The 12500-nt window shown below is 38.0% G+C and overlaps 1 protein-coding gene across 2 annotated transcripts in view; it reads left to right on the top strand.

The window, feature by feature from the left end:
- Positions 1 to 3464: 3464 nt before the first annotated feature.
- The window catches only part of LOC135102441 (histone-lysine N-methyltransferase E(z)-like), a 32559-nt gene continuing 23523 nt past the window's right edge, over positions 3465 to 12500 (top strand). Inside the window, exons 1-6 of one of the 2 annotated variants that reach the window (XM_064007729.1) lie at positions 3465 to 3852; positions 6082 to 6290; positions 6680 to 6865; positions 9516 to 9668; positions 10138 to 10256; positions 11882 to 12036. In XM_064007729.1, coding sequence (XP_063863799.1) covers positions 3711 to 3852; positions 6082 to 6290; positions 6680 to 6865; positions 9516 to 9668; positions 10138 to 10256; positions 11882 to 12036 — 964 coding nt within the window. In that variant the 5' untranslated portion in view covers positions 3465 to 3710. The remainder of the gene's footprint in view (positions 3853 to 6081; positions 6291 to 6679; positions 6866 to 9515; positions 9669 to 10137; positions 10257 to 11881; positions 12037 to 12500) is intronic. The other variant, XM_064007731.1, reaches the window with a different exon arrangement.

Genomic DNA, 12500 nt, shown 5'->3' with positions numbered 1-12500 from the left:
AAATAAATGTTGAATTTGCTGTTGTTTTTTACGTAAATATAGGCCGGTTTTTAGGTTGATTTTTACATAACCCGGTTAGTTTTTTTTTTTTTCTTCTTTTTTTTAGGCTATAATGAAACTCTTATTGCTTAAAAAATCGTTTAATTTATGAAATGCTCTTTTTTCATTACTACTGAATTAAATAATTAAGTGAACTTAAAAATAATTTATAACCCTGTTAAAAGTTGAGATGTTGACATTTTTTTGTCATATTTCTCTATTTCAGCTTGTAGCTAACATTAGATTGTTTGAAAAAATAGTTCGTTTATTTATTTATTTATTTATTTATTTATCGTTTTATTTATTTATTTATTCTTATTTTTTTAAATTTATTATTATTATTATTATTATTTATTTATTCATTTATTTATTTATTTTATTCTTGTAAAGTCGAAATGGGTGGACTTTTCAATGGTTTTTTAATCATGTTTAGATTCCAACACTTTTTTACTTACACTTTTATGTTTGATTTGTTTAAGTATAGTTATAGGTAACTTTTAATTGTTTGAAAAGATAGCTCATATTTTTTTTTTTTTTTTTTTTTTAGTGTTTTTATTCCTCATAAGTCAAAACGGTTGAATTTTTTCAATGGTTTTCATGGTGTCAAACGTTTCAACAATTTCCTTATTTCATATTGAGATTTCTTAAATACTACTCAGGCTGGAGATGTAATGAAATCGTGGATATTGACTAAAATAAATGTAAAGGCAGAATATATATAAGGCATTCGACTCTAGCTCCATTTCTTTCTAGGGATCAGTTTAAAAAATTAAATACGTTACGTAAGTAAACAAGCGTGGCGTCAGCTAATGACAGCTAATTTTTTTTTTTTTTTTTTTTTCAATCCGTAGGACCTGCCGGCAGTTCCGGATGGCTGGAGCCAGCCGGGAGGAAAAAATCCCCCCCCCCCTATGTGTGTGTGTGTGTGTGTGTGTGTGTGTGTGTGTGTGTGTGTGATCTAGCGAGTGAGTGAATGAACTAGCGAGAGAGGAATGAGCGAGGGGTGGATGTGAGGAGGGAACACTTGGGGGATAGACGTGGTTGTGTTTCCATCAGGTCAAACTTTTATCAATAGCTTTAGCGGTTTCTTCCTTCGTCAAACTTCAGGTGAGTGAATGGATAGGTGGATGGGTGTGGGTGGTTGAATGCCTGGTTAGAAGAGTGGGCGAATTGGTGTGTGGATGGATATCTGGACGAGTGGATAGATGAGTGAGTAGGTTAATGGATAAGTCATTGGGTTTGTGTATGGAGGGATGTGTGGATAAATAGATGCATTGGTGTGTAGATAAGTGGATGGGTGGATGGATTCATATGTGGATGTAAGAGTGAGTGAGTGGATGAGTTGATAGATGGATGGATGAATTGGTGGGTTGGTGAGTGGATAGATGGTAAGTGGTTAGGTGGGTAGGTAGAAGGGTAAGTGGATAGGGTGGATAGGAGATTGGTTGAGTGATAAGGAGACGGGTGGAGGTGGCTGAATAAGTAGATGGATGGCTTTATGAACAGTATATCAGTGTGTGTGGATCAACATGCAGCCTTCACTAAGCCTGTAGTTCAGCTGAGTCTAGAAAAAATTTTGATCCTGAATAGTTTGGGTAAGTTACTTCGTCATATCTACACTACCATACAACACTTGTCATGAGAGCGCAACGTTATTCAAGGTTCAAGCGTACGGGAATCCTTGGAGTTTGCCGACGTATATATATCCTAACATATTCCACAGACAACAGAGCAATAGTAATGTCAATGTAACTTCATACAGATACTTATCCTCGTTGACATTGTTCCCGGGAGCAACGATGTAAATTGGCACGAGCAGGTCAGAGTTCAGTGGTCAGAGAGCAGGTGATCTCTGATCTTTCACTGCTCCTGCCTGCCTGCCTGCCTGTTGAACTGTACACTCACCTGCACGCCTGTTCGCCTGCATTTGTGTACTGTTATTTGTTGTCGTCTTGGGGGATAAAATAGCCAGAACGCGCTAATGTGTCACTATCCTTCCTGCCACTTGCCATCACCAACAGAAAGAAGTGGGCGTCTTAATACTGTTTTCTTGTTTTTCCTTCATCTCTTACAATCTTTTCTTTCTTCTTGTTAGGGATAGTTAATGTTGTTGTTGTTATTACTGTTGTATTAAATTTCCTTCTCCCTGATTCGTGTGTGCTGAGGTGACGTCAGGCGAATGTTTTTTTTTTTCTTTTTTTTTTTTTTTTGTAGGAAGGACACTGGCCAAGAGCAACAAAAATCCAATAAAAAAAATGTCCACTGAAATGCCAGTCCCATAAAAGGGTCAAAGCAGTAGTCAAAAATTGATGAATAAGTGTCTTGAAACCTCCCTCTTGAAGGAATTCAAGTCATAGGAAGGTGGAAATACAGAAGCAGGCAGGGAGTTCCAGAGTTTACCAGAGAAAGTGATGAATGATTGAGAATACTGGTTAACTCCTGCGTTAGAGAGGTGGACAGAATAGGGGTGAGAGAAAGAAGAAAGTCTTGTGCAGCGAGGCCCCGGGAGGAGGGGAGGCATGCAGTTAGCATGATCAGAAGAACAGTTAGCATGAAAATAGCGGTAGAAGACAGCTAGAGATGCAACATTGCGGCGGTGAGAGAGAGGTTGAAGACAGTCAGTTAGAGGAGAGGAGTTGATGAGACGAAAAGCTTTTGATTCCACCCTGTCTAGAAGAGCAGTATTAGTAGAACCCCCCCGGACATGTGAAGCGTACTCCATACATGGACGGATAAGGCCCTTGTACAGAGTTAGCAGCTGGGGGGGCGGGTGAGAAAAACTGGCGGAGACGTCTCAGAACACCTAACTTCATAGAAGCTATTTTAGCTAGAGATAAGATGTGAAGTTTCAAGTTCAGATTATAAGTATAGGACAGACCGAGGATATTCAGTGTAGAAGAGGGGGACAGTTGAGTGTCATTGAAGAAGAGGGGATAGTTGTCTGGAAGGTTGTGTCGAGTTGATAGATGGAGGAATTGAGTTTTTGAGGCATTGAACAATACCAAGTTTACTCTGTCCCAATCAGAAAATTTAGAAAGATCAGAAGTCAAGCGTTCTGTGGCTTCCCTGCATGAAATGTTTACCTCCTGAAGGGTTGGACGTCTATAAAAAAGACGTGAAATGTTAGGTAGGCTTATATATATATATATATATATATAGAGAGAGAGAGAGAGAGAGAGAGAGAGAGAGAGAGAGAGAGAGAGAGAGAGAGAGAGAGAGAGAGAGAGAGAGAGAGAGAGAGAGAGAGAGAGAGTCACAAAGTAAAAAAAAAAAAACTTATAACACCACTGAAAGAAACACCTTTAAGCATGCGTACATTATATTTTCCTTGAAGTGCATGTCAAAATGAAGCCAAAAGAGATGAGTTTGAGTTGGTAATCATCGTACCCCAGGCAGCGGCAGGCGGCGTATGAGCGTTGCGAGGGAACACAGCAGCTCAGCGCGGAGAGGTGATGGGAATGCAGGGGCCTGTGCGCGGCGGTCTTTTCCTTTATTACCTGTGACTGTTTGTTATATTCATATTCCCGCCAGTTAACGCACACCACACGTAGAAAAGTTGCAGCACCTCAGACTAGTGGCACATGTGGTAGTGTGGAGGCTGTGGTGGGCAGTGTGGTGGCGTGTGGTGGCCTGGTGGTGGTGCGTGGTGCTGCGGAGCCCGGGCCAGCGCCATGGTGGGGATGCGGGGCAAGGTGTTAGCGGAGTGGAAGAAGAGGGTCAAGTCAGAGTACACGCGGCTCAGGTCCTTGAAGAGGTTCAAACGTGCGGACGAGATCAAGGCGGCGTGGAACGACAACCGCAGCAAGCTGAACGGTAGGTAGTGGTGGTGGTTCCTGGCGGGGCCCTTGTCCTCCCTGCATAGACTTTCTCATTGTTACAGGCAGCCTTGCTTCACACTGCCTTGGTTACTCCCATACCAGGTTGATATGCACATGTTAGTTCCTTTGTTACATGCCGAAGGTGCAGCTGCTTTTTCTGCTCTGCTGGCCTGACCCTGGTGCACTGCTGTCATGCCTCTTCCACTGTCGCTGTCCTCACTCTTACACTTACGATATCGTTACTCGAGACTTCTGGTATTTCCTCTTCTGTAGTGTTGGTGTTTTGTTGGATACCAGAGATTTTGTTTTGCTGTTTTGCTTGGGTAAAGATGAATGAGGAAAAACTCTTCGTCTGTGTTGTGAATAGAATGTTACCCAAATCTGTAATTAAAGACAGTACAGTGACAGGCACTCGTTGAGACGTGTAGCAGTGACAGCTTTTGGAACTAATTTGGGTTAGGTATGAAGCTACAAAGATTTATTATATAAAGCAGAAATTGAGTATCCAGTATGACCACCACTACTCCAGCTGAGGTAGTTGAGCTGGATTAAGAGGTATAACTTTCTTCCTGTACATCTGCAAGTTTCAGTTATTTAGTATTCATGCCTTCCTAACTTCACTTCCTGGAAGGTTTATCCTTAGAGAGTATTAGTGGAACCAGATTAGCGTGGTACTCAGGGTGCTGGCTGTTCCTGTCCCACATTCTCAAACTGTCACATTCACAGTTGACAGGCATATGAACACACTCTTTCACTTATATTGTCATCCTTTGCCTTAATTATACCAAAATTATAAGCTGTTATATACGACTTTTTTTTTTAATGTCTTTTGATTTGATGATGTAACAACATTGTACATCTTCCAGTATACTTGGCAATGCATATAGGCCATGTGGCACTGCTGTCCCAGTGTCCTTGATACATGAATCTCAAAGGTTGTGCTCTGTTGGCCATGGTCAGGTCAGGTCACTCTGGAGGCAACAGTGCAGAGACCAGACCAACATGGTACCCTAAGTACCATGTTGGTCTGGTTCCACTATAGTTTCAATGCCTATGATGCCTGTAATTGAGACTGAGCCTGGGACAAATTAGCCTGTACCATTTCATGTAATGGTCTCATTGCTGGTCAGAATTGGTGCCAGAAGTACACTTGGAACTCGTGCGGTAAGGAAAGTTGATCTGTAATGAACTTTTCTGGCAGTCCCATACACATGGCTGGTGTGTGAAACCACCCATCGTACCAATCATGCCCAACATTCAAATTGCATGTGCCACAACGAATCTGAGCACACACAGCACCAGTCACAGCTGTTGGCTTAGACATGTTACTTGAATTAAATAGGCCAGCATAGTCAGCTGATACAATAGACAAGAATGAGCATTGACGACCTCCCAAAGTGGAAGACTGAAGGGCATCCCTTCTGCACACCACAGGCTTCCCTTTTATCATCTCTACCAAGCAACAGTACTAATTGCCAGGTGATATCAAGCATAGAAGAGTACTGAGAGTGCAGGTGTATCTGGGGGAGCCAGGAGCTCCAACAGACATGTCTGCTTAGCTCAGCTTGCAAGTGGGAGCTCAGGCAAGACAGGCATCACAAGGCCAGAGCAGCTCCAGAAAGGGGTGATCTGTGGCACACCAAGCAGAAACCTTGGCACAGGGCACCATTGAATCAAAATGGGTATACATGTTAGTTTTCAGTTGCTGACTTGGTGATCTTCATAGTTTGGGACCATTAGGGCATATTATTATCAGCCATAATTCTATGAGGCTGTTTGAAGTTAGGCCACAAGACATTTAGGTTGTGAGATGTTTAGGCTCCAGAGGTAAGAAGTAATGTAGGGGAGAAACAGTAGCACCTATCCTATAGATTTGCTGGACATTATTGACAAGTGTTTAATTTGTTTTTAAACTAATACTGTAGGACCTCTTATAGTACAGGAGCAATATTTCCATATATATATAAACAGGCTGATGCAGCATGTTCATGTTCAGAATTGAAAAAAAAAAAATATTCATATCTATACCATTCATATTCAGACTTATTCATGTACTGTATTTGTAAGATGAAGTTCATAAAATGAGAAGATACAAAAATTTTGTTCATATAATTTATTTGTGACTTGCCTAGTAAGGTTTTGATATTGGTACATCTGTTGATATCTAGAATTTTGAGTGTGTATTTTCAGTACATTCATATATGTGTATTTTATTTATTTTCAGAGTTGTTAGAGCAAGAGGACCAAACAGTTATAGGTATGGGTCCAGTTTGGGTTTGTTCAGTGGAGGCTCCAGCCCACCAAGCTGTTATGAGGCGAACACATGTCACTTCTTCATGTGGTGAACCCCTGTCAATACCCATCAAGACCATCAATGCTGTGAATCCCATTCCAACCATGTACACCTGGGCACCTTTGCAACAAAATTTTATGGTAAGCAACACATGCCTCCTAAATGAAGATTGAGATGAGTTGTATAAAAAAATTCTTTGATGTTTCTAAGAATGTGCTTGGAAAATCATCAAGAACCAGCAGCTGTCTGTTTATTGGCATTGATGTACTTTTATGTCAGCAGCTGAATTGTGTGTCATCATAGCCACAGTTCTATTTTCCTTTTCTATCTTTACTTTAAGCACAGTAGTGATTTGGTGGTAAGGGCTATGGTGCTCTCTTGTTTATGTATCCTCTTTTATGTAACAACATATTTATGATGACAATCACTTTTATATATTTGCTATTTTATTTTTTACTTCTAAATCTTAGAATATAATTCAGTCATTAATTTTGAAAATATGTTAATTAAAATTATTTTGTTTACTCAGGTTGAGGATGAAACAGTTCTTCACAATATCCCATACATGGGAGATGAAGTGTTAGATCAAGATGGCAAATTTATTGAAGAGCTCATCCGTAATTATGATGGGAAGGTTCATGGAGACAGGGAGACTGGCTTCATTGATGATGAAATATTTGTTGAGCTGGTGGATACTTTAGTTCAACAGTACCAGGTAAAAATATCCTTAAGTGTTTTATAGTGAAAAATATGTTGAAATATTCTATCTTAGGAGAAACACAACATTTCATAGTCAACAAGTCTTTTGCATGTGTGAGGCAAGGCCAGTCATTTTGAATTATTCTCTCCCAGAAATGGATATAAAGTCCATTTTCCCCAGTAATCTATTTTGACTGTTCTTTGAGCTTGTACTCACTTGAAGAGAGCTTAAAGTGATGGGAATTAGATTATAAAGCTTGAATCACAGTGAAAATTAATCGAGATTACTATTAAAAAAAATTCAGTCCCATATTGGCAGAATATAGTAAATGAGCTAATAGACATGTTATTTTATGTGCTGTGTATTAATATCATTGATATTTTCACTCTCCTCAAACATCCCTACTTAAAGGAAAAATTATTAAGTGGCAATAGAGGTAAAACTGCAATATGTTTTAGGGGTTTACCAGTAAATCTTGTTTATAAACAAGACTGTTGTGATCACTCACTGCTTGCTGGCAACTTGATTCTCTTTTGGTAACAGTTCCAAACTTATAAAAGACAATGGTAGGGTTTTTACTGTCCTGTTGTTGTCTTTTTGATATTGTGTGATGTCTAGTTCTGTTTTAGGATTGTTTGTTTTTATTCTTATTATTTCTACATAGTTGTCAAAATAGGGGTGTGTCCTCAAGGGTGAAGTATCTTCAGTGCCAGGAAATACAGTAACTGCTGTTTAAGGGGACCAACTGAGTTGAAAATCCAAAAAATTCAAAAAATCATCTCATGACATCCTTAGGCCTAGTACTTCACAGTGTACACACAATAATTCATCATCCACATTTAAATACCATTTAAATGCCACCTGCTCACACTCAGTCACTCAGTGAAGGTCATTGTAGGTGGGAGATGGTTGTAGAAAAATACTAATAAAAAAAATAATAAAGTTTAAAAGGAACAGTTTTCTTTTATGGTGGCGTATGGAAGTTCCCTCTCACAGCCCGGTGAGAAAGAGCCTCAGTGCTGCCTTATACATGCTTAGAGGTAGGGAGGGTGTTAGTGACACTCTCTCTTTCACCAACTTCTATACCTGCTTAGTGTTCACTCACTCCCCACTTTTTGCTCCCTTTCACCATGATGGGTAAGAGGAAGTCTTATCTTACCCAAAGGAGCAAGGTACTGGTAAAAGCACACCAGACATTAGCTGAGAGCAGAGAACAATGTGAAGGTGAGCGTACAGCCTCACAGCACGCTAGCCAACACTCCCACTCTCCTGTGTTGCGGTGTGCCCTTCCTGCCACCTCACTTCCCACTCCACATACAAGTTATGTTTCTGCCTCTGCTGCCCTGACTACTACTACTGCTATGTTTACTGCTGTACAATTACAGCCAGTGCTTTCAACATCATTGTCTCCTCTAGCAAGAGAATCTCTTAGTGAAGAGATCAAAATTTTTCAAGACCAATGAAGAAATCTCATCCACAGGAGATAATGCTTCACTTTCAGTGGAGCAGCTTCAGGCACTGGTGAGCAACATGCATTGTCCCAAAACATGCAAAAAGTCCCTGGCTTGACAATCACCACCAATCACTGGGTCACATGCATCAGTGTGGCACACCCTCATTGGAACAGTGAAGTGTGCAGTGTTCCATTTACGAGATTTCAGATGCCAACGAAACGTCATCTGTGAATCTAATGCAATTGCAGTTATGCCTCAAAATCATCTACAACTCAGAACAAATACATTATAATATTTGACACCTAAAAATTCCAGTATTACACAACTATATATGGGTGAAAAGCATGTGAGCATCCCTTTAAAGCCTCATATCTTAAAACTAACTTATTATACTATTGATATGTATTCTTCCACCATTTATTGTCTGATTTTGATGATTCTGATGTCATTACAGAGGGAATTAAGATACCTAAAAAATTATGTAACAATTTTGATTGTTCATTTTTTTTAGCTTAAGAGAAATAACTGGTTGAGGAAAAAATTTGGATTTCATTGACAATGGAACCAAAAATAAAAACATAATTTTCTTGGAAAACCATAAAATTGCCTTGTGACAAGTTTTCAAGAAAATCAAGGAAAACCTTGTCAAAATATGCAAAAGTCTAGTTTTCAATTTTTCATATTTTCATTAAAACAAAACTGTTGGTCCAGATTTAATGAAACTTATATTTATAACTCATCTAAAAGAACTTTATAGCTCATAAAAATTTACTCATCTAAAAGAACTTTATAGCTCATAGAAAAATTTGGTGCAGTTTGGTTCATAAATAACAAAAATGGAAAATAACAGCTGGTTTCCTTAAGGGATTAAGGGCAGGTCCACTGAGCTCTGAAAATGGATTACACAAGTGCATGGTCATCATAACTACTATTTATTGATAATTTTATGAATTCCTGATGGTGTACCTTCTTTTGTTGTGATTTTTTATTTATTATTTTTTTATTTATTTATTTATTCATTTATTTATTTATTTATTTATTTATTTATTTATTTATTTATTTATTTTATTTATTTATTTTTTTTTTCAACATTACCATTATTCTTTCCTTGCTTCAAATGAGGAATTGCTGGTGATTTATTTCTTTATGGTATGTGATGTATATATATTGAATGCAACTGATTAATTAATTTACTAGTTTATTAATTTTAGATGAAAGAAGTTGCCAAAGATAAAACTGAAAAGAGAATAGTCGTAAGAAAAGAACCAAAGACCAAAGACAAGGAAGATGAAGATGAAGAGGATGAAGAAGAGGAGCAAGAAGAAGAAGAAGATGATGAAGAGGACAGCATTGCTAACAGAGAGGCAAGATCTTGACTTGTATTTCTGTTTAAGCTTGGAAGGAATCTTCAGGTCATACCAAAAATAAAATGGAGTTTTAGGCATGACCTTATGTAAGTCACACACGTTTTTGCACATACAGTAAATCTTTGATAAATCAGACTTTTGTTTATTGGATTATTGGCTATATTGGACAGACTTCTCATGAGCCAGTGAAGATCCATTATATAAGACAGGAATCTGGCCACATGTACAGGCAAGAGTGTGGTGTGATACTGACTGGTGTGGTGTGATACTGACTGGTGTGGTGTGATACTGACTGTTCAATTTACGAACAAATTAGGTTCCAGATGGGTGTTCATAAGTCATTATGTTTGTAAGTTATTACAGTACTGATATTTTGGGTGTACAGAACCTTCTCAAGTTTTGTGCTTGTTTCCAAAGCCATAGCACATGAAAACATTCCCTCACCTCTGTTGTTTATTCTTTTCAGGATGATTATTGGGAAGGCTCAAGCAATTCAGGATCAAAAGATTTTCCATGCTTTGCCATATTCCAGGCCGTGTCAGCTCTTTTTCCTGACAAGGGTTCTGCAGATGAACTCAAAGAAAAGTAAGTTTTTTTTTTTTTTTTTTTTTTTTCCATGAAACTTTTTTTTATGTTGATATACATAAAAAGAAATGCTGAAACATTTCATACATTCAGGTAACTGGCTTTAATGAAATAAAGGAAGAAATAGAAGCAGAAAGCAAGAAGTCATTGGATGATAATGAAGTGAATAAGTTTTAAATTCAAGCCAAAACTATAAATTTATTTTACAAATATAATAACGATCTGTTAATTGGGTTGTTAGAGATGAACATCTTGCCATATTATTGGAAATGCCTGTTATTTAGATGTATGTTACAGTAAGGATCACAAAGGTAAGTGTTGGTCAGTTGCATGGACTGATTTTCAGGTTGTGTCAAGGTCACATTCAATTGAAAGTGAGTTCATACTTACCTAGGCTAATACTTGTTTGCTATCATGAATGATAGCAATATTAATGGTTAGTTCACCAGTTTGGTCAGTGAAGAGAAATGAAAGCCAAAGCTGGTGGTGAACATTGAAATCTCCAAGAGTGGAGATCTCTGTGAGAGGTGAGTCAGAATGTGCTCCACTTTGAAAGTTAGTCAAATAATTTTTCATATTTAGAGGAGTTAGGTGAGAAGTCTACAGCACAGATATATTTAGTTTGAGAGTAACTAAAGTTGTAGCCAGATGGTAGATAATTCAAAAGATTTAAGAGCTTTTGGGCATAAGATCAAGTTAGGTCATTACACATAGATGCAACATTTAGGTCTGGATTGAAAATCAGAATAGAGAAAATAGGAGGGAACAGAGAAAGGAGTACTGTCAGTTGTGTCAGACACCTGAGTTTTGGAGAAGAAAAGTTGGTTTAATAGAGAAGTGATGTTCCACATTGAAAATTAGATCTAAGGCCATGAATATTCCAGAGGTTAGTGAAGATAAGTTGAGGAGGTTGTAAAGACACTTTGGGTTGATGCCAGTAGAGCTGTCATACCTTTGGAGATTTATGGTCTCCTCCCCAGATGGGGACCGAGGCTGGTGGAGTTACCATATTGAAAATTCTGAATTTTGAGTGAAAGGTGTGTTTGTGTTAGGTGCACGAAGTGTTGTGTGAACGAAGAAACTTGTCTTTAGAGAGCACTCTGTGACTGCCTCCTTGTGTTTTGAAATGCATAATTCAGGGAAGTCAAAACTGGGTCAAATGCAAGTTCAAAGCTCCCACCTGGTCCATTGCTTGTGAGACCTCCCTTGGAAGAGATTTTTGGAGACAACTGGGTTTGGCTCATAGGAAAGTTATGAGAAGATGTCTTTAAGAGGACATACTGGCTTGGAGTGATAATCTGTTGGATAGGCTGACTAAGTTTACTTGGAAGTAGTATTAAGACTATCTTTCAAAAATACATTTACATACCTAACGATTTGACGCATACAAAAAAAATGCTTGCTATTTTGATATAAATGCTAGTTAACACTGATTTTTTTCCTGAAATATTTTATGGAAAACGACTGTCCTTTGAAAAAATGTTTATAAACACAACTCAATTTGTAAAGAGTAATGGAGATAACCTCTAGTATGGGTTAAATGTCGTTGTTTTTCTTTTAGACTATACTTCATCAGTGCACCTGACTTTGTTGATGATTAATTTGTATTTTGTATTTAACTACAGATACATAGAGTTGACAGATCCTACTGCCTTGCCTCCTGAGTGTACTCCCAACATTGATGGCCCTAACGCTGAGAGTGTTCCTCAAGAGCAGACGATGCATTCTTTTCACACACTTTTCTGCAGACGATGCTTCAAGTATGACTGCTTTCTGCACCGTAAGTTTTCTCATGTAATTTTTTTAATATTGTAATCTATCATAAGTTATTCATTAACTGGATTTGAATGGTGACTGTTTTTCCTCTTTCTTATCTAAGCAGCCTTTTCAGACAAAACCTGAGTTCTTAGAAGAAAAATTTAATCGATTGGATTGCAAGGCAAAAGTTGTTTGTTGTTATTTTTAGGCGTTGCATGATTGAATTGTACAGCATTTAGGTACATGGCAAAAAAAAAAAAAACAGCTTAAGGAATATTAAGTGAAAAGTGGAGATATTTGATGTAGTAAACATTAATGATAGCATTGATAGTATACTGTGCAAAATTGTAACATTTTTAGGTAAAGAAAATATTGTAGGAGATCTTTAAAACTTGACAGATGAATGATGTCTTTGATGTCTTGCATGAAGAGTTAGTGTGGAAGAAAATTGTGTGTCCACAAAGAGCAATTTATTATGTGTATATT

This window comes from Scylla paramamosain, chromosome 7 (assembly GCF_035594125.1).
Source record: "Scylla paramamosain isolate STU-SP2022 chromosome 7, ASM3559412v1, whole genome shotgun sequence".
Lineage (NCBI taxonomy): Eukaryota > Metazoa > Arthropoda > Malacostraca > Decapoda > Portunidae > Scylla > Scylla paramamosain.
This window is presented reverse-complemented; position numbering and strand designations above follow the sequence as displayed.